This window comes from Callospermophilus lateralis, chromosome 1, assembly GCF_048772815.1.
Source record: "Callospermophilus lateralis isolate mCalLat2 chromosome 1, mCalLat2.hap1, whole genome shotgun sequence".
Taxonomy (NCBI): domain Eukaryota; kingdom Metazoa; phylum Chordata; class Mammalia; order Rodentia; family Sciuridae; genus Callospermophilus; species Callospermophilus lateralis.
In genome coordinates, this window is record NC_135305.1 from 52,775,309 (window position 1) to 52,797,955 (window position 22,647).

Sequence of the window (22,647 nt, forward strand, 5' to 3'; positions counted from 1 at the left end):
AAATTCTCAGAGAATATGAGACTAATATCATCTCGGCTTCACTGACAAAGTGTAGCTACTAAAGTATGCATACATACAGATGGTTTATGATTTGGACCTGGAATGTGACCCAAATGCTCATGTGTTGAAGGCATGAAGGCTTGGTCGCCAGTGAAGCAATGTTCCGAGGTCGGATTTTGGGGCAGTAATTGAATAATGTGGGCTCTGACATCATCAGTGGATTAATGCATTGATGTATTCATAATTTGAATGGACTTTTGGGGAGTGGTGGAAACTGAAGGAGGTGGAACCTAGTTGGAGGTAGTGGATATAGTCCTTGGGGGACTATATATTGTCCCCACCTTCCCTCCTTTCCCTTCCTCTTCCTTTATCTTCTTTTCCTCTGCCATGATGTTCTGATGTACCTCATCCCCAAACAATTAAGCCTAACGACCACAGACTGACATCTCTGAAACTTGAAACTATGAGCCAAAAATAAATTTTCTCCTCTAAGTTGTTTTTCTCAAGTACTTTGTCACAGTGACAAAAAGCTAACTAACACAGTACACAATTATGCTTTCAATAAATACTGAGCTCCCACTATGTGCCAGGCATTAGGGATAAAGTCAGGGAGTTAAAAAAAAAAAAAAAAAAAAAAAAAAAAAACAAGGTCCCTGCCCTATAGAAAATAATCTAGTGAGAGAGACAGATATTACTCAAAAAATCTTACAAATATATGACAGCATGTACAGTGCAAGATCATATCAGAACAAACCCAAAGCAAACAAAGCACCTGACTTATGTGTACAGATTTAGAACTCAGTTCCAATCAGAGACAGGGGATTTTCCCCCAGGTCAGTTTATCAGACAGATCTAAGTTTGAGAGATCTAACTGTGCAGGAGAAGATCTGGATGCTCCTGGGTCCTGAAACACAAAGAGTATTTGCCATACACTAGGCTCAGGAACTGACCTGTATGCAAGACCACGGCATCTGCAGAACACTTAGCTGCAAAAAATACCAAAGCACTTTCTAAATCATTGCTTTTAAATTATGGTAGCATAATAGGTAGAAAATGCAGAAAGGATAAAAGGTAGAGCGAAAAGTAAGTTTCCTTTTCTCTTCAAGCCCTATCTACTCTCAATACATTTAAGGATGGATGTATGACTGGTTGGTAGTGTGAGGGGAAAGGGAAATTCTGAATATCAGATTTATGAAGCCCTAGCTCCAAGTAAGTATTATGTGCTTAAAAAAAAAAAAAAAACACAACAGAGTTCTTTTTAGACACATAACTCAGGAGAGGGAGCACTGAAATACAAAACAGATTGTTAAGGTTACTAGGTTAATCCTACCTAGGATAAAGAGAGCCAAATAGATGAGGGAAATGAACTGGATTGCTTGCACAATGTTGTTTTGAGATTCCACATTCCTACCTGTTCTTTCTCTTTCCCTTCTGCACCCTTCACCTTAAAACCACAATTCCATCACCAAGGACTAAAATGCAAGCTTCAGGGCCCCAGCTGTGGTGAGGCCTTCCTAGTCTTGGCCGCAATATGTACAGAGGAAAAGGTTGTTCCAATATCTCTGCAATATTCTCTACTAATACTATTTGAAATACTTTGGATCCAAGTTTTTCTTAAAGAACGAAAACAAACCGTTTCCCTATGCCCATCAGGGGGCAGCAGCTACCCACAGTGTAGGGTTCTGTGCCCCTCAGAGAGGACAACTGTGTAGTTGACCCTTTCTACCCTCCCAGTAGTTCAGACCTGTGTCCCATCTATTTTCTCACTTCCCTCGTATCCATTCATATAAGGGAGGGCACATTGTTCTTCAATCAGAAATATTTGCTCATCCATCTCCTCAGGACACACGCAGCGTTCTTTATTAAATAGTAAGAGTCTTGGAACCCTGCAACGTGGCTTCCAGGGGAAATAAACTGCCGGCCTGCCCCTCATCCATCACTGTGCAGGAACCTGGAAAGGAGGTAAGAGAGGCTGGGCTCTTCTCAGCCTCTCCCAAGCCCCATCCCTCTGATTCTGCTACTCCTTGTAAACCAAACCTTCTGTAGTGCCAAGTCATTCTTGTTCTTCACAGTTAACACAACAGTAATTAATTACTGCTGCTTTTTTGATTATTTATGTGATTAGTTGTTCACTGTCTCTTTCTTCAAAAGAACTGCAACTTCATAAAATCAGGGCTGGTGTCCTCCTCATTCACTTCTCTATCCTCAGCACCTATCATATTTTAAACATTCAATAAATGTTTTAAGAGAATGAATGGAGGTGAATTTGTCTCTCAGTCTTCCTCAGTACCAAGATTTGGAACTGCAGATGTATGCACTGGGATTTACCTGGACTCCTGAGAAACCTGTTTTGGGTATGGGATAAGGCATGAGACAAAAGGGAAGAGCTGTCTAACCAAAGTCTTGGCCTCTTTTTGAACTCAAAGGGCTCGGGTAACTCTTACTGAGGAAAATCAACAGTGTTGGAGCTGGTGAGCACCAAGCTGTACTCCCTCCCCAACTCCTTCCCCACCAGCCCCATTCAGTTTCTGGACAGAAAAGAAATGTGTGTGCGGGGTGGGGGACAGAGAGATTGGAGTTATCCAGGGCTTGACTACTCTGTTGGTGTGTGTGTGCATGAACCCAAGGGCCCTCAATAGGGAGGGTCAGAAAGAGCAGCTGGCAAGGATTAGAATGAGGAAGAGATGGCAAAAAGAAACTGCATGTGAGCAGAGGCAGATAGAAGGGAAAGTGGAGAAGAAAAGGAGCAATTGCTCAGAGCAGCAAGCACTCCTTGCATGACACAATGCAGCACTGATGCTGAGCCTGCTACAGCCACTATGACACCAGTGAGAAATGCCTGTAATTAGGAGCCTGGCAGTTCTCTGGGCTTCAGCCCAGAGTGACGATGCAGCAAGAATTTCTGAGCCATGCTGAGCCAGGTGATGGAGGAGACATGGTCAGAACCATTCCAGGCCCATCCCTCAGCCTTGCCTGTACCATCCACCTCCCATTTCTCTTCGCTACCCTCTCTCCCCCCAGACATCGCTGGCTCCCTTCCTTCCTCTGAGATCTGAGGCCCTGGATGCTTCTCTCAACCAAGACAGATCATCATCTGCAAGGAGAGCAGTACTTGAATTCCCCCACTAGTGCTTGGGACTTGGTCTGGCCAAGGGCCCCAGCTGCCCTGGGCTTCCCTGCCTGCTTCTCTTTTGGCTCCTAGCCTCCCATCTCTAAGCCTCAGCAGCTGATGGTAAGAATTGGAAGGAAAACCACTGGAGTTCCTGTTTTACCACTTTGAGCCTGTGTGTGCCCCTACAGGTCTCCCTGCGATGGCAGGACATCTGCCAAAACACTGTCAGATTTTCATTTTGAAACCTAATCCAACACTCTGCTTTTGTGCCATTCTAAATCACTGAATTTTAGCCAAATGACAAATGTACACTATCTAGAGCTCCCAGCCAAATGCTCCAGGCAAGGGAGGGATTACTGAGGACCTGGTGGGCGGATGTGTTTGTGGCTCTCTGCACTGTGAATTCTGCTTTGGGTGCTGGGCTGGGGCTGAGGCAGGGGAAGAGGCAGGCAGTGGAAGACAGGCTTTTTCCGGGGAGAATCTGTGCCTATAGGGGATGACAGATCTGCAGGGGAGTGGGTAAGGTGGTTGTGAGCCCAGTTTCAAAGAAGCCCTCTTGGTGGGTAAAGAAGGCAGTTTTCTCTTTGTGAATCCCAGGCTGTTTGACAGTGGTTGGGGGACTGCTGGGGATTCTGGCTGGGGGTGATCAGGCCCTTTTACATGTGTATCAATGTTTCCATGAAGGACTTTATCCCTAGTCCCTAGCCAGTAGTTCACTAAGCCCCAAAGCCAGGCTCCTAGGAATCCAGGCATTTCCACCAAGACTGAGAGTTCCTCCCCAACCTCTGAGGACTACATTTTTATCCCTATGAAAAACCACTTCTCAGAGAGTCAGAAGGATCTTCAAGGGACAGCTCCCAGGACCCCCACTCATCCCAGCCATGGGATAAAATTCTTTTTTCTTACGTGAAGGTGCCTGGTTCTGAGGCAGACGCACCTCACTTCCACTTCTGGTAGAACCACTGCTTCTGTAGTGCCATTTAAGTTTTTCCAAGAAGGTCAGAACTTTCTCCTCTGAAAATATTTTATTGATAAATTAACTCTGAAAGTGTTTATCTCCCACCAAACTGCTATAAGGTCTCCAGGATGGGCCATGGACCCTTCTGTGAGGAAGGGTCTGATGGAGAACAGGGAGTCTCACTCTCCACAGAGATGGGGTTTCTGGGCATGGCAAAGGAGGGTATGGGGCAGAGGCAGGGCCCCAGGTTTTCTGAGGACAGTTCCTCTCACTCAGCACCAGAGTGGGAAGTAGTGGTCAGAGGTGGAGCACCTTGGAGCTTTATTGCTGGCACAGGCCAAGGATAGTGAGATTCCTGCTGGCCTAAAATTACAGCTGAGGGCATCTGAGCCCATGGCTCCAGAGAAGATGGCACTGAGTCCCAATCAACAGAGCCTGGCTGCTGACCCACCCACCCCCTGGAGGAGGAAGGAAGCAGGGGAGCTATCTGACCCAGGCAGGATTGGGGAAAAGGTTACAGTGTGCAGGTCTTGGCCACAACAGGCACCACAAAGGGGCCCATGGGCAGGGCGGCGAAGTGGCTGCCCCTTCACAGGTCTATGGTGTCGCTCCCCACGCTCAGCTCGTCGATCTGTCGGCAGGCATCCAGGAACTGTTCTTGCAGTAAAACCTCCTCGGCCTGCAGCTCAGGAGCAGGCTCTGGGGAGTCGCGGGAGGGTGGGGACAAGGCCTGGTAGGATCCGGAAGCAGGGAGACTGGGGCTGCTTCCTGAGGGCCGCGGAGGACTGAGGACGCAAACCAGTGGGCAGCGCAGGGGCCTATCGGGGCTGGAACATAGCAGCATGGACGAGCTGTCCCGGGAGAGTCCACACAGAGAACCCGAGGAGGCGCTGCTGCCGGCGGGCCAGGCCCCAGGAGAGGGGAGCTCCGGAGGCGCCGGGGAACTGGGGGTCTCCTCCGACTTTCCACTGGGCCCGGTCCCTATCTTGGTCCCTAGCGAGGCTGTGCGATAGAGGCCGAGCCCAGGCAGAGCTTCCCCGAAGGCAGGGCCCTGGAAGAGACCGGGAGCCAGCAGCGCCTCGCTGCAGAGGGCCTCCTCGATGCTGCGCCGCAGGTTGATTGGGGAGGGCGGGCGGAAGTCTACGGTGCAATCGCTGCAAGGGGAAGAGGCGGGGGACTGGGCCGAGTTGGCCGCGGTGCCTTTGAAGCCCCGGCAGCCACCTCCCTGGAGTAAGAGGTCTGGGCCTGGCCCTGCCAGGGCGCACAACTGAAGCAACTCGGCGTCACCACGTGCGATGGCGCTACCCAGAGGCTCCTTGTCTGGGGGCCCAGTGACCCAGCCCCCCGGCAGGAGCGGAGCCGCATGGCCCGGGGACAATCGGAAGAGCTTAGCCCAGCAGCGCGGAGGCACGCGGGGACTGCAGAGCGCGGGGTAAAGTCCCAGCAGCGCCAGCGGGAGTGCGACACCCACCTCGCCCAGGCGCAGGCCTAGCTGGAAGGCCCACCAGGGCCAAGGCCCCTCTAGGCCAGGTTGGCCTCCATAACCTAGGGCGTGAAGAACCTCGTAGCCTTGCAGGGCTCCGCTCAACAGCCCGAAAGTGCCAGCCACCGGGGCAGTGCGCGCCGCGCGCCGCCAGGACTCACGGGGGGCGAAAGGGCTGCGCGCCTGCGGGACAGGGGTAGATCCCTTGAAGCCAGATCCTCCCAGGGGCGCTCCAGCCCGCCGCCGCCGACCTCGCCAGCAGGAGAGCGCCAGCAGGAGCCCTGAAAGGAGCGCGGCAAGGAAGGCGTGCAGCCCGCGCGAGGCGAGCCGCAGGGGCCGCAGCGGGCGATGCGCGGCGCTGCCCAGCGCGGCGGCGGCCGACAGCCCCAGCCCCAGAAGCAACAGCGCGGCCAATCCGGCGGGGCACCGCGGCGGGCGAGGCCGAGCCAGAAGCAGGCAGGCCAGCCCCAAGCCAGCTGCCAGGCAGGGCAGAGGAAGGTCCTGCAGCAGCAGCCAGGCCAGCGCAGGCAGCCGGTCCCGGTGCCCATAGGCGTCGTAGAAGAGTGGAAAAGCCCGCGTGGTCCCCGCAGAGAACAGCAGCAGGTCCAGCAACGCCAGGCAGGGGGCGCCAGGCGGGCAGCGCCAAGGCAAGAGGGCCAAAGCCAGTAGTGCTAGCAAGGCCACCAGGCCAAAGAGAGCGCCTGCCCCATACACATGGGCCTCCCAGGCCAGCCCCCAGTGAGCCCTGGCTTCTGTCCAGTCGGCCTCCAGGGTCAGGAAGAAGAGAGGCAGCGGGGAGGCAGGAGGCTGCATCTTGTGATCAGGTAACTCTCCCACACTGCAGGACTCTGGCCCACATTCTGGCTGCACTGAAGGGTTCCCAAGGCTGGCAGGAGATGGGTCATCAGAGGTGGGGATGGTGGGGTCTGTGGGCAAAGAACGTTTTTCTGAGGCAATTGTATAGTCCCACCCTCCACCCACAGACCTCAACCAGATGCCTGAATACCAGTTCAAGAGTCCATCAAAACACCCAGGATGCCATCTTGTATAACAGATTAGAATAAACAAGTAATTTAAAAAACACCCCGGATATCCTTGTTCTATAGAGGAGACTCTAGGACTTCTTGGTCTCACATCCTCCCCTCCCCCATTCCAACCCCTCAGGCTGAAGCTTCCTCATCCTTTCCCCTTTCCCTCTCTTTTGTTTATTTTCCTCCAACAATCTTTGATTCTACTGGGGGAAAAAAAGTGTTTGTTTGTTTCTTTAAGAAGTTACAGAACTTTACTACAACTGGAAGGAATAGTGGATGCCCCCTCTAGTACAAATCCCCCATCAGAAAGGAAATTTTATGATAACAAAGATTTTTTTTTTGTTCCCTGTGCTCACATCTGAATCTACATGCCTAAATGGTTTGTGGCATCTATTTGACAGTGGGCAGATATCCATTGAATAAATGAATTCTCATTTGCCAGATAAAGATACTGAGGTTCTGTAGAGAGATAAAATGATTTGTCCAAGGTCAAAGAATGGCAATGACAAAAGAGATGATGTACTACTAGAATCCAGACCTGAGCACCAATCTGAGCCCCTTTCCACTCCAAAGCCTCTTCATAATTCTTGTCTGCTTATCTCTTGTTTTGCACCCCTTACTCCTAATTCCTACCTTGGTGGTAGGAGATACTTCTGACCTTTTCAGGTATTCTCCCATGTTCTCATTTCAAGGAACCTACACACATACACACACAGAGCAGGGGAAGAGAAAAGACTCTCTTGTCCCCAGCACCTTGAGGAAAACACTATTCTTATTACTACCCTTCCTGCCAACTATACCTCAATCCTCAGCCTACCCATGGCTGTGGCCCCACAAAGCCATTGGTCTAAGACTCAATATAGATGGCCCTTTGGTTCTCTGCCTTTTATAGAAGGTGACATTGAGTTGGACTACCCTGGGTCTCAAACTCCCAGAAAGGAGCAACTGGGGAGTTGATAGCAGGATAAGATGCCATCTGAATAAGTGAATTCCTCTGGGTCCAACATCTTCCCACATCTCTCAACAGACAGAAAGTCAACTAAGCTGGGAGAAGAAAGACCCTGGTTCTACCACTCTCTTAGTGCAAGAGAGGAACTCAAAAGAGTTAGATCCAGGGATTCTTGCCACGGCCAGGTCACAAGGAAGATGCTGGAAGTGACCCCTCCCTATCACTATCTCACAGGCTTGAAGCAACTACATATTCAGGTTAAAATGAAGGAAGAAAAGATGGTAGTGAAGGATGGGGACAGCCTGGTGGTGAAGGGAAAGAAGACTGGGCACAGATGGGAAGTGAGGGAGGAGTGTCTTCTATGGCTCACACTCCTGCCTCAACTGTTTGACCAGGTCCCAGCTGAACAACACAGGAAAATCCTGGCTTTCACTGGGGACATGAAAGGCACACAAGTTCTAAGAACAAGGAAAAGGAGTAGGGGGCCAGAGGGGAGGGGAAGATGGAATTGGTCAACTAGAGAGACAGAGAAGGTACAGCCAGAAAACTAAATATAGCAAATGGCAGCATACACCCTGATTCCCATTTGATCACATTTCTCAAATAAGAAATAGGTAAGAGTGCCACTACATAAGATAGTTACAATGACAAAAGAGATGATGTATGTAATATTCTTAGGAGTGCCTGGCATGAAATAATGTTCAATACAAGCTGGTGGTCCATATCATTATTACTGGCTAATGTTCATCACTGATCAATCATCAGTTTGTATTTGCGTGAATGTGACCATTCCTGGCCTCACACTAATTCTTGATTTACCTAATTAAAAACTGTTGTTTTTAACATCCTTCGCATATCCTAAGCTTGCTTAGAAAGACAACAATTAGTCGAGTGAAGATCAACATACTGTCTCAGTTTATGAACTCTATTTGAGTTAATGACTTGACCATCCCAGAACACTCAGGAAGACCGTGGCCATCAGTTAAATGAGAAACCACCCAGCTAGGAACAGATAGCTTGGTAATCAGGAGAGGGCATCAGTCTGGCATTGGCAGGATCAAATAAACATTCCCTTCTCCCTCATTCCCTGGTCCCCTCTGATGTTCTGGCCCAATGCACTGCTTCTGGTCTTAGTCACTTTGCAGTGACTGAGGTCCTACAGCAGCAGCCAGGCCAGTGCTGGTAGCCTTTCCTTAGTGGGCTCTACAAAGAGGAAGGGAGGTTCTGCCCCAGCCTGTCACCCCTCACCCTCTCCTCATTGCTCACTACACAGACAAATGCAGCTCTCAGAGGTCAGCTCCACTTCAGACTCTTCCATCTTCACCTTTTCCCCCTTGTGGGCCACAGGAAACCCCATCTCCCATCTTTGTCCTCAAGCACTATGGCAACTAGAGCAAATTTCAACATTTGTAACAATCCAGGGAAGGAATAAAAGCCAGAAAATAGGCAAAGTATGGGGACTGCTCAAGTGTCTGAGAGTGAGTTCTGAATTAGGAGCATTGTTTCCAGGGGTCAGAGCATTCTTAGTACATTCTAAGTGGGCCAGGCAAGGGTGGGGACAGGTAGGAGAAAATCCAACTTCTACCTTTGAAGGGTCCACTTAACCTCATTTTCTGTCTCCCCATTTGTGGCTTCCCCAGAAAGAGCCTTCAGTTTCCCCCCAGAAGATAGTAACCTTCTGATTCCCCCTTCCCTGGATCCTGCTCCTAAACAGGGCACTCCTCCAGGGAGACCCCAATGTGACCTGTAGCCCCTCTTTGCCTCAGGGGTGAGGGAGGAGATGGGATGTCAACGTGAGTAATCCATGAGGCAGGAGCTGACTGGAGAGGGGGGAGGGGAGGGACAAGCTCATTCATGGAAGAGTCAGGCCTGATTATCCACCAGCTGCCCAGATCAAAGGGCTGGGGAATTGCATCTCCATCCTGGATGCTGTAGCTCATTTAGTGGCCTGGCCTCATCCTTCTCCCACACCCACCCCCAGGGTCCTGGAGAACTGATAAACATTGTAGCACTGATACTCTCGAAATATTTAACAACTAGGATGGAGAAAATGCTGGCTGCGCAGAACAGAGACCCACCAGGGTACTCTGGGAGTAAAGGCAAGCACTCAGGGAACTGAGGACAGGAGGGACTTATCAAATAGTCTAAAAATCCTTCCATATGTTAGGACCTATACAACTGTTGGGTTGTGTATGGGCTAAATACAACTCAGTTTAAGGTGAAGGAATCTAGTACAAGGAAGACATAGGAGTCCAAGGTGCAAGGTTGATGACACCTAGTTAAGAAAGATCTTAGAGGAGACACGGAAAGACTCCCTTTGTTCCCTGTTTGACAGTGCTACATATATATGCACGTGGATTTTCACACATGCATGCACACACTCCCACGTGAGTGAAACCCATTGGTCTTCTCTCCAGGAGGCCCTCTTGGGTTTATCCAGGAGGAGCAGCCAGGAAGAGGCCAGGTTCCTGCAGCCACCAGTGAGGAAGGGGGTGAGGGTGGGGCTGCCAGCCTGCTGGGTGAGGCTGCCTCTGATACTGTCCAGACTCATTAAACCTGCCTGGCCAGCACTGTCACCCAGGCTGACAGACTGCCAGCCAGCATCCTTCCCCTGGGGCACAGAGTTGCCCCCCTCCCACAACAGTTCCTATTGTTGCTGTACACTGGCTAGACAGGGGAGAAGTCAGTTCCTCACCCACCACTTAGGGAGTACTGTGACAATGACTGGAGGGAACCAGAAATTGGGGTTTGATGTTAAGTCTGGGGCTGGCAGAAACTGGAAGACCAGAGGTATCCATGGCTGAGCCTAGTATGGGGTGGCTGAGGGGCTTCACAGGCACAGTAACCCTTTGCAGAGCCCTCCCCGGGGCTCCTGTGACTTCATCTTCCCAAGCACCTGGGCCATCTGCCCAGTGAGTTTATGTGTGATTCCACAATAGCTTGGGGCCAGGGCTGTGGTATCTTCTGCAAGGTAGGGTCTGGAAATATATGTGGGGTACAGAAGCAAGGTTAATAGCTATAACTATATGAACTTCTACTTTGTGCCCAGCAGCATGCCAAGAGTTTATGTTATCTGGACACTTTACAATATCTTGGCAAAATGAGTACTATTACTAAACCTTAGATAAATGAGAGAAGTTAGGCTCAAAGGGGTAAACTAACCTGCCCAAGGCCAACCAGCTAGTTTTAAGTAAGTAAAGGGATTCAAAGCCAGGTCTCAAGATGTCAGAGTCTGTGGTTCCTCCTCAGTATCACATACCTGTCTAGATGCATGTTCTGAAAGGCTCCCTTGATCAAAGGTGGCATCTGTCTACTCACAGTCTCCTCTTCAATGTCTTCCCAATGAAGGGCCCAGCTCTGCCCATATCTGACAGCATGTCATGTCAGATCAGACAGCAGAGGAGACAGCCCAAAGTTGGTGTTGAGAGGGGATGCGGAAGTAGGCCAGGCCACCCAGAGTGGAGGGTGGGGTAAGTGGCAGTGCAGTAGAAATCATGAAGGAGTTCCTATACTGTTTGGCCTGACCCATCTGTCTCCATCTGATTCTGCCTATGACTACAAACCTTTCAGAACATTGTAACTTAACTCCATGTGGGATCTTCCCTGGTAACACTTGTTCTCAGACAATTTGTGTAGATTTCTCCATGATGATGATGAAAAGAATGATGATTATGGTTACAATAACAATGAAATAAAAGGATCTGAGAACACTGAGAGTGACTAGCATGTAGTGACACTGAATAAATAACTGTTAAGTTCAAATGAATTGTATACTTACCATGTTGCATCAGTGTTGTTTCAGTTGAAGCAGAGCTTAGGGAAGTAGCTGGGTCCAGCAGACTTGGGCTTGAGAGCTTCCTTTCCAAGGTAGGTAGGGGTGGGGACAGAGTACTGCCAAAGAACCCTGCAACAGGAACACATAAGGCCTACCTACACCAAAGGCTGTGGCCTTTGATGCTTGAGAAAAAATCCTGTCCTTCTGAGGATCTTGCCCTAAGGAAGTCACGATCCTAGGAATTGTAGCCACATACTAAGCTGATGTACAATTTGAACTAAACTACAAGTGCCAAACCAGAGTCAATCTGGCAAAGAATATGTTTCCTTGTGGAGCAGTAGTCCTTGTCCTAAGACCTGGGAGAAGCATTACAGGCCTCCCCTGGGCAAAGAAAAGGAGGTATTGGACAGGCCCCTAACATAGCACCTGGCATGTAAAGGGTCCTATAAATGTATGTTGAAAATAAATGAACACTCACCTGGAGAATCTGACACTTTAGAAGCAGAGCTTGGGGATATTGATGTGCCTGGGGGGTTCAAGCCTGAGAAGTTTCGGAGTGGGGACAGAGTAGTTCCAAAAAACCCTGCAAAAGGAGTGCAAGCTGAATCTGCGTCTTACTTACCAGGGGGACCCAACAGAGACTCTCCTCAGATGGGAGGGTGCTTACCAAAGGGTCCCAAGCGCCCAGCAATCTCTGCCAGGCTGGCTCGAAGGCTGGGCAGCAGGGGTAATGTTCGATGCCCAAGTGTTGGGGCTGCACCCGCTCTCAGTGCCACATCAAACTTCAGCTCCAGCTCGCTCTGGTGGGGCCTGGGAATACTGGATGGAGGTGCTGTCGCCGTCAAAGCAGTCGCCCAAGTCACAGTGCCCATCCTGGGCTGATAGGGAGCAGTGGGCCGGTCGGTGGGCCCAGAAAGTGGTGATGTGGACTCAAGAGTCAAGGAGGAGGCCCAGGGCACAGAACTGCCTTCAGCAGAGCCCCACTCTGGGGGAGAGTTCCTGGGGGAGCCCACCAGCAGTTCCCAAATGGGGTCAGTCCTCAGCACACTGGCAACCTCTTCTGGTTCCTGGCCTGGCCCAGGAGACAGAGGCTGGGTCTCTGTGACAGGGCTCCCCCAGACAGCAGCTGGTCCCCGAAGATGAAATTTGAAGTTAAGTCCCAGGTTGAGGGACAGCATAGAGGCCTCACTTTGAGGTGGCGGGGTCAAAGTGGTTAGAGAGGCACCTGGGACGGAGGAGGCAGGTTGGGGGCCCACAGGAACAGCAAGCAGGACCCAGCAGAACAGGCCCAGCCCAAGGCAGCCATGCCCTGCCATGGCCCCACCTGACCCCCTGGGGTGGCCTGAGTAGCAAGGGGCTCAATTCTTCAGCACCTTTTGAGTACGAAGGTCCTAGAGGGAGGAGAGGCCTTGTGAGCCCTGGCTGCTGCCACCCTCTCCGTCTCCCAGGATCAGATATCCCAGACAGAGGCTTCTGATCACAAAAAAGCAGGTGGGGTGGGGCGCAGGATGCAAAGTATTCTGCCTAAGTAGAGAGACATGATGGCTCTTCTTGCCAGCTCTTTCCTGTACCTTCAGGCCCTATCACAAATCTCTCCTCTGCCATCCCCCACCCCCACCCCAACCCTACACATTGAGAATTGGGTTCCTCATCATAGTCAGAGGATGGGCTTAGGCTTCCAGATGCAGACTCTTACCCTTCTTCCCCGACCCTTTTGTGGAGCCTTCTTACCTCCTTCAAAAATTCAGAAGCCTACTGTGCACCAAGCCCCCTGCTGAAAATACAGCTGTGAGCAAGCAAACCCTCATTCTGGGTTAGTTCTGACCCCCACCTCTGGCCTGATCTGAGATACCACAGAAACACTGGGCCCCCAGAGGGGCACAGGCCTGCTGGATCTGGCAGTGGCAAAGGCTGCTGGGCTCTGCCAGAGTCTCTAGTCGAGCAGAAGCTCCCTCCTCTCACAACCCTTTCCCCTTCCTGGGGCCTGCCTGCTCCCTTCCCCAAGACCCTAGAAGTATTTGGGGGGAAGGGTAGCTTGGCCATTACTGGCTCCCTAGGGGAGAAGGCCAGGCAAGCAACCTGGGTAAGGGGCAGCAGCAATAGATTCCCAGTCCCTCCCCAGGACTCTCCCCACCCGAACACACATCTGGTGGGGGGAGGGAGGGTGAACCAGGGACACACGTGCACCCGGCTCCCTTCCATCACGCACACATAGCCACACCTAGCACCCGACACACTCACCCACTCACCCTTCACACACCCCTGCACACATGCACACACATTCCATCCTGCCGAGCCCCCTGTCTCCTACATGGGTTCAGATCCAAGCGCTGTAAGCTCCTACCTCCCCTGTCTAGCTCTCTCCCTCTCTCACACACACAACATATACAGTCAGAGAGGCACACACGCCCCTAACACACATTGGCACTGTACATACACACATCACACGCCGTCATCCCCCCACGCCCCTACACACCCACTACCCCTCGAAGGCACACATGTACACACACGGCGCGCACACACACGTACACACTCTCCAGTCTGGACCGACCTGCTCCTGTCGCTCGCTCCCTTAGGCAGTCTCCTCCGCCTAGCCCCCCAAGAAAGGGCGGTCGCGGCGACCCCGGCGCACCCTACTGGGCAACGCTCCGCGGAGTCTCGCGCCTTCTCTCCGTAGAGCCCGGGGCCAGGACTGGAAATCGGGTCCCCAGCTCCCCGACGCCCCCTCGGCTTGTCCAAGTGACCGCAGCTTCGCCGACCCGCTGTCCCCTGTCTGCCCCCGGCCGGGCCCGCAGCGCTCTCACCAGGCGGGCGGCCGGGCTCCGGCTCCGGCTCCGCACTCCTCGCGCTCCGCGCTCCCTCCCCACGGCACCGCCTCCTGGCTGCGAGCCCGGCTCCCCGGCCCAGCCGCCCGCGCCGGGCTCCGCGGCAGCAGCGCTCTGACGGCCCTCCCTCCTGGCTCCCGCGCCCTCCCCTCCCCTCCTCCCACCCGGCCCGCCGCCCGCGGTCCACCCCCCACCCTGGCCGGCAGGCGAGCGAGCGCGCACAGCAGAGCCGAGCCTCGTCCGCGTCGGGACCGGGGCCCCACGCGCGCTCATTCACCCAGCGCCGCCAATCAACCGCGGTGAGCGCGGGCGCCTCGTTCTCAGCTTGCAGCTGGCAGTCACACACTCCCAGGGCAGCCCAGCGCACACATCTACACGCAAGCCATTCCCAGGAAACACACCCGCCGGCCAGGGCGCGCGCGCGCACGCACACACATACACACACACACACACACACACACACAGAGGCATGCACACAAGCGCGCGCGCGCACACACACACACACACACACAAACACGGCACACAGCAGCCTGCCCCCACGATGGCACTTCACGCACTAAAAGTCATTCTATTACGTCATTACTGTGAGTGAAAGTATACTTCCACATCCTCACAAATCCCTGTTACTGTTCCCATTTTACAGCCAGGTAAATTAAGAACCAGAACATCACCGCTACACACCGCTATACAGAGACTTGAACTCGGTCCCTCTGCTGCCCTCCTCACCATCTTATGGTTGGCAACAGTTGTACTGCTACAGAGGAGCATCTCCTACACTTGGCAGGCCTATTGCCAAATGTCAATCTCTACACAACATCTCTTTTTGCTAAAATGGATCTTTCAAAAATACTTAGAGTTTCAGAAATGTCTGTAGAAAAAAAAAAAATGGTGAGTTGAACTGCTTGTGAGAATTGGATTACAACTTGTTTCCCATAAGAGGTGAGAGGAGAATGGTAAAATCAAAGAGCATCCAGCCTCCAGAGAATACAAAAGAAACCAAGCAGAGGCAGCCTTGAGGATGACCCAGCACTGAGTAGCCACCATGGATGCTTCTGGCAGCGCACCCTGCTAGGCTGCAGTTGTGACTGATTTAAGTAGTACTTGCTCATTTATGTTACTCTATAACAAATACTCTATAGCAAATACTTCCAAAAATGCTAGTATTTAAAATATCAGGAGAACATAAAACCCCTGAGGCTCCCTGTACCATTCAAAGCTTTCTCTCAAAATTCAGACATTCAATTTACTGAGTGCTGAGCACCAAGGTGAATGCTCCTAAGAATCTCCTCCCTTATTCCTCATCACAGGCCACAGAGAGAGAAAAATTATTGTCACCATGTTACAGCCGTGGATGTGACTCCAAACCTTCTTTCCAAGAACCCCTCTTCTGTTCTGCAAGGCTAGGACAGGGCGTGTTGCTTAAACAATTACCTAGGTAGTTGCACACCTGTAATCCCAGCTACTGGTGAGGTTAAGGCAGGAGGATGACAAGTTAGAAGTTAACCTGGATAACTTAGCAAGATCCTCCATTTCAAAAAAAGAAAAAAGAAAACAAAACTATCAAGGGCAGTTTCTGCTTCAGAGAGCTAGCATAGCACTTTACCCATGGTAGATGTTCAATAACTACTTGATAAGTAACAAATGACTCTGGGGCCCATGTGAGCCATAGGCTACATTTCAGAAAGGCATCCAGGACTCCCTCCCCCATACACCCCATCCCCAACTGATGTAAAATCAAATCAGGTCACCAACTGTGCTCTTCTCAGGATCAGTTAATGATGAAATCTGGGATTTATTCTGAGTTCCTAAATAAAACAGGCAAAGGGTATCCCCTATTGCACCCTGCCAGAGGAGTTACCAACTGGTTCCTCTTCCCTCCCCCAGTCCATTAGCGGTTGTCTTGAGGTAGCATACTAGGATTCACTTTCTGGTTTTCTTTCATACACATACTAAAAGTTTCCCACTGGAGACATTTTCTTTGAATCCTCCTCATAGAAAGGCTCATTTCCTGCTAATCATGTTCACTTAAAGACTTCTGGATGGAAGGACAGAGATAAACATACCCCAGTTCATTAAAATACCTGTCCTCCATGACCAAGTAAGGTTATTCCCAGGAACTATATTTTTAAAAGATATTGGAAAGGGAAATTGGGGGATTAAGATGGTGACTGAATGCATACATCCAATCTCACTCCCTCCCAAAACCCCACTAAAACTTCAATAGAGAGATTTTAAAATCAAGAGATAAACTTGCAAGGAGGAAAAGACCAGGGAAAAAAGACAACAGCAACAGAATTTTTGAGACAGGATACGAGATAGTCATGCAGTTACGGATTTACCAGTTCCAAGGAAAAAAAGACATCTCCAACTAGCAGTGAGGAGGGAAACAGAGTCAGGAAACAGAGTCAACTTGATTTACATTGCACGGTTCTCTGAAAGCACAGAAATTGGCAGTTCTAAGGAGCCTCTGGAACTCTGGAAGAGATGACTAAAGTAAAGACCAAGGTGAAATGCAATTAGGTCCCTAGGTCTCTTCCTGAACTCCAAAACACTAAGCAATAGTTCATCTCATATCTCAGCCAGATCTGGAAGATTTTCCTCTGAAGGAGGGAAGATAGAAGGTAACTAGACTGGAGAAACTTCAGGCACAGCTGTGACCCCCAGAGATAGCATACTGAAAACAAGATATTAAGTGACATGTCACACAGAAAGAATGCTGAATGCAAGTACCTGAGGCTTCTCTCACAACCACATTCCCAAAGTGGTGGGAGCAGGGCATTTGCTTGCCAGACTGGAGACTGGAAAACTCTACCCTAGGGCATTTCACAAACCCAAGAGTAAAAGTCTCAATGAAACTGATATAGGGCTTTCTGCAGAAACAGCCTAGCTGGCTGGGGGTGCAGCTCAGAATGCTTGCCTAGCATGTGTGAGGCCCTGGATTCAATCTGTAGGGCTTTAAAAACAAAACTAAACAGCCCAGATCATCCTATAGTGCCAAATTCAACCTATGAGCTTGGAATTTCTAACCAGCCTTTTGCCTCCACCCTGCAACTTTAATCATGACCACAGATTATTAGACATTCAGAAAAATTCTAACACAGAAGAGGGAGACATAATCATCATCATCATCATCATCATCATCATCATCATCATCATCTTGGATGAAATAGGTTATACAAAAAGAACAGGCAACAAAAAGACTGTTGTTAATATCCACAGAGAGATAAGATACCGTATCCATGATGCTGTACAAAGAGATTATACATTCAGAGAATGACAGTAGCAACAGTGATATCTTAGAAAATAAAATCAGAAACAATAACTTTAATGGAAAGGTTGGAAGATAAAATTAATGAAATTTCCCTAAGAAGTTAAGCAAACAGAAAAATATGGAAGAGAAACGAGAAGAACATTTGAGGACAATTTCAAAACCACATCCCCAGCCCTATTTTGTATTTTATTTAGAGACAGCGTCTCACAGAGTTGCTTAGTACCTTACTTTTTGCTGAGCCTGGCTTTGATCTCTCAATCCTCCTGCCACAGCCTCCCGAGCCACTGGGATTACAGGCATGCACCCCCATGCCCAGCCCTGATTCATTTTTCAATAAAAGTATGAATATAATTTTCAATGAATGCATTAATATAATTTACTACATCAATAGGACAACTAAGAAAAATATATAATCATTTTAATAGATATTTTTAAAACATTCAAAAATTAATAATGGAGAAATATTTCCTTAATTCATAAAGATTCTGAGCAGTTGAATATATAGAAGGGTTTCATTTCAGTAAGAAATGGAAATTTCTCCATTTCTGTTGCCAAAGCTGACATTTAACTGTGTCAGCAAATTGTAGCTGATGCAATAACATCAGAAGTAAAAGGAAGAGGAGGATAAAGAGAATAGGAGGCAGAGAAGAAGGAGATGTAAGCCCCCTTCTGATCACAAAGCCCAAGAATAAGAAGCTCCAATGCCTAAGAACAGGAGAAGATAAATGTTTCTCTCCTGCACTGATCTGCTTTCCCCACCTGCAGTCTTTTCTGGAGATATAGATATATATATATATATATATATATATATAACATTTTATATATATATAACATTTTATATATATATAAAACATTTTATATATATAAAATACATTTTATATGTATACATACATACATATATATATTTATTTAACAGAAATTAAACCCAGTAATACTAACCATTTAGCCACATCCCCAGCTCTTTTTATTTTTTTATTTTGAGACTGGGTCTTGTGAAGTTTCTTAGGCCTCCCTAAATTGCTGAGGCTGGCCTTGAACTTATGATCCTCCTGCCTCAGCCTCTGAAGTTGCTGAGATTACAGATGTGCACCATCATGCCCAGCTTTCCTGGTAATTTTATCCATGTAGGAGATTCTAACTCAGACCATTCAACTGGCACTTAAAGAATAGGACATTAAGCCAGACATTATTTTCACTGTCAAATTGGCAGGTTACTTCCTGTTTTAATAGTACTCAATGCTAGTGAATGTGTGGTGAAATGGTCATTTTCATATATAGCTGGGGCAGTTTAAAACAGTGTAAATACATGACTATTAAGCTGGCACTACAGAATTTACTTAAAGAAATAAAAAACAAATCGCAGAGCTCACAAATGAAAAAAAATCTCATTTGACATATAGCTAAGCAAATGAGAAACAGGACCAAATTAAACACAGAAATAAATCAAAATGACAGAAATTAATAAAAATCTCTCTATAATAATGTTGCATGTAAATGGTCTCAACTCTTCAATTAAAAGACATAGACTGACAGAATGAATTTAAAAATAAGACCCAACTACATGTTGTTTGCTAGAGACTCACAGTACAGTCAAAAACGTCCACAGGTTGAAAGTGAAAGGATGGAAATTGATACACCATGCAAATGGAGCTTGAAAACAAGCAGAAGAAGCTACGTCATATCTGACAGGGAGAGTTTAAGACAAAATTAATCAAAGGGGAGATCACCTCATAGTGGTAAAGGGAAAACTCCAACAAGAAGATATAACAAAGTAAATATTTATGGTCCAAACTTGGGTGCAACTAACTTAAGAGACACTATTTGAATTAAAACCTCAGAAAGACCCCAGTACAGGGCTGGGGATGTAGCTCAAGCGGTAGCGCACTCGCCTGGAATGCATGCGGCCCGGGTTCGATCCTCAGCACCACATACAAACAAAGATGTTGTGTCCACCGAAAACTAAAAAAAAAATAAATATTAAAATTCTCTCTCTCTCTCTCTCTCTCTCTCTCTCTCAAATAAAAACAAATATCCAGAAAGACCCCAGTACAATAAGACTGGGTGATTTCAATACACCTCTCTCACCAACAGATAAATCATCTAGATATAAACTCTTTGGACCCGAAAAATATTATAAGTCAGATGAACTTAACAAATATCTATAGAATATTTCATCCAAAAACAGCTGATATATTTTATTTTCAGCAGTTCATGGAATATCCTCCAAAATAGACCATATATTTTAGGTCACAAAACATTATTAGCAAATACAAAATTTGATATAATTGCTTGCATCTTATGACCATAATGGAATGATACTAGAAATCAATACCAAAAAAAAACCCTACAGAAACTATGTAAATACTAATATATTGAACAATACTTTTTTGAATGATGAATGGGTAACAGAAGAAATCAGGAGAGAAACTAAAAACTTTTTAGAATAAAATGAGAATAGTAATACAACCTCTGCAGTTCTAAGAGGAAAGTTTATAGCTATGAGTGTCTACTTAAGGAAATCAGAAAGATCCAAAATAAGCAACCATTGGAACTGATTGTAAGTGTGCTTGTTCCAGAGTACAGAAGTACAAAGACAGGCATCACAGAAGTGTGTTCTTTGTTTCGGAACAGATGAGTGGAGACAACAGATCATTTCTTGCTGTTTGTGAAATAATTTAAGAAAAGGTCTGGTGGAGAAGAAGTAGGTGATCTGCCTTTCTCCTTTTGAATTTAGGCTACATACTTGATAGGGGGGTAATACTATTCAGTTGGGGTAGTGGGATAAGCATAAGGACGGTATAGAGTATATACCCAACTTAGAAAACACATCAACTATAGATCATATTTGGAACAGTCATTATCTTAGCCATGACCTTGACCTTTATGATACAAGTGAGAAGCCAGGCTAAAGAAATTAAATCCTGACTTACATTTTAGTTATTGTTTTCAGAACACAAAATAAAACATTTCATTATTCTTGTATATTGGCAATAGTGTATTAGTGGTTGGCTGAAAATGTTGGTTTCTCTGTCAAGTAGACATCAATCTCACAGTAAGATACTTCTATTTTTTCTTAAAGTGACAATTTCAAGCCTCCTAGATATTTACAAAAGTTTTTCTTATTAGGAAAGAAAGGCTAAGCTTGGCCACTGTTGTCAGCTTATAGATTACACATATCCCCTGAAATATTTCACACTTGAAAATGAAATTCATTTAAATATCATTGTAATAAAGTCTTCAGTGCACCAGTTTTTCTTATTTCTTATTCTGTAAACCTTTTTCATGAAAATATTTCCAGAAATATTTGGAAGTTTTTTCACATAATTAATTTCATGTTAAGTCCACTTATTAAGGATTTAGTCTTATACATAACTACTAACCAAAATATGTGAACAAATTTATACCTGAATATGAGATTAAGTAATTTGATAGTACCAAAGGATATTCAATGAAAATGAATTTTCTTCTCATTTCCCTAATCCCTGGTCCTTTAGGTAACCACTGATAGCAGTTTCTTAAGTATTCTTCCAGAGGTAATCTATGCACATGTAACAATATGTCTTTCTCTTTCAAAAACATAATGGTAACTAACGTACTTGCTGGTTTGCACCTTGCTTTTTTGCTTAATATATCTAGATGTGACAACTGTTAACAGTATAAAAACTATATAAAACCTTTAATAATCTAATGTGCAAATTTTTGCATTTACCTTTAAATATCTAATGGTTTATTTTTGTAATTTTTGTGTTTATACTATTTGCAAGCAGTATGTGTCAATAGAATTTACTATTAATAAAAAGCCAATTTGGATAGAAAAAAAATAAGCAACCTAATGATGCACCTCAAGGTCCTTGAAAAAGAAGAACAACCCAATTCCAAAGCCAATAGGAGGAAATTAACAATTAAGATCAGAACCAAAATCAATGAAATTGAGAATAAAAAAAATGCAAAGAATGAATGAAATGAAGAATTGGCTCTTTGAAAATATAAACAAGATGGTGATAACCCTTAGACAAACTAATCGTAAGAAAAAGAAAGAAGACCCAAATTAATAAAATTAGAGATGAGAAAGGAGAAATCACTATAGACATCATAGAAATTCAGAGAATCATTAAGGACCACTTTGCAAACTATAGTCCAATAAATTGAAAAACCTAGAAGAAATTAATATATTTCTAGACACCGACAACCTGTCAAAAGTGAATCAAGAGGACACAGAAAACCTAAATAGACCAATAGCTAGCAATGAGATAGAAGCAGTAATAAAAAGTCCTTCCATCAAAGAAAAGCCCAGGACCAGATGGATTCTCAGCTGCATTCTACTATGCCTCTTAAAAAAAAAAAACCTAATGCCAATTCTCCTCAAATTATTCCATGAAATAGAAAAGGATGGAACAGGGCTGGGTTGTGGCTCAGTGGTAGAGCGCTAGCCTCACATGTTCGAGACCCTGGGTTTGATCCTCAGCACCACCTAAAAATAAATAAGTGAAATAAAGGTATTGTGTCCAACTAGAACTAAAAAATAGATTTTTTTTTAAAAAAGTATGGAACGCTTCAAAAGTCATTCTATGAAGTCAGTATCACTGTCATACCAAAACCAGAGAAGAAAGAAAACTACAGACCATTACCCTGATGAACTAGATGCAAAAATACTTAATAAAATATTAGCAAATCATATTCAACAAAATATTAAAATTTATATCATGACCTAGTTGGTTTTATCCCAGGGATGCAAGAATGGTTTAACACATGCATATCAATAAATGCAATCCATTACATAAAAAGAATTAAGGACACAAATCACTTAATCATCTCAATAGATGAAGAGAAAGCCTTTGACAAAATTCAGCACCCATTCATGATAAAAACACTGAAGAATCTAGGGATAGAATGAACTACCTCAACATCATAAAGACTATATATGATAAACCCAAAGCCAACTGTCATAATGAATGGGGAAAATCTGAAAGCATTTTCTTTAAAATTTGAAACAAGACAAGGATGTCCACTCTCACCACTCCTAATTAATACAGTATTAGAAATTCTTGCGAGAGTAATTAGGCAAGAGAAGGAAATAAAAGGGATAAAAATAGGAAAGAGATAAGTTAAATCATCACTGTTTGCAGATGGTATGATCCTATAATTAGAAGATTCAAAAATCTCCACCAAAAGACTTCTAGAGTTAATAAACAAACTCAGCAAAGTAGCAAGTTAAAAAACAAACATATTACCAAAAGAAATAT

At 46.5% G+C, this 22,647-nt stretch overlaps 1 protein-coding gene across 2 annotated transcripts; it reads right to left on the minus strand.

Moving 5' to 3' along the window:
• Nucleotides 1–4,159: 4,159 nt before the first annotated feature.
• Nucleotides 4,160–12,624, minus strand: Prrt4 (proline rich transmembrane protein 4). 2 transcript variants are annotated; one of them, XM_076862225.2, is made up of 5 exons: nt 11,976–12,624; nt 11,787–11,891; nt 11,312–11,437; nt 6,259–6,479; nt 4,796–5,224 (listed from the first exon to the last, which is right to left on the minus strand). In XM_076862225.2, exons 1-5 carry the CDS (start codon nt 12,622–12,624, stop codon nt 4,889–4,891), a joined length of 1,437 nt encoding a protein of 478 aa, XP_076718340.1. In that variant the 3' UTR covers nt 4,796–4,888. The 2 variants fall into 2 exon arrangements, with proteins under 2 accessions (XP_076718333.1, XP_076718340.1); XM_076862218.2 differs by having other exon boundaries at nt 4,160–6,479.
• Between the last annotated feature and the right edge of the window lie 10,023 nt (nt 12,625–22,647).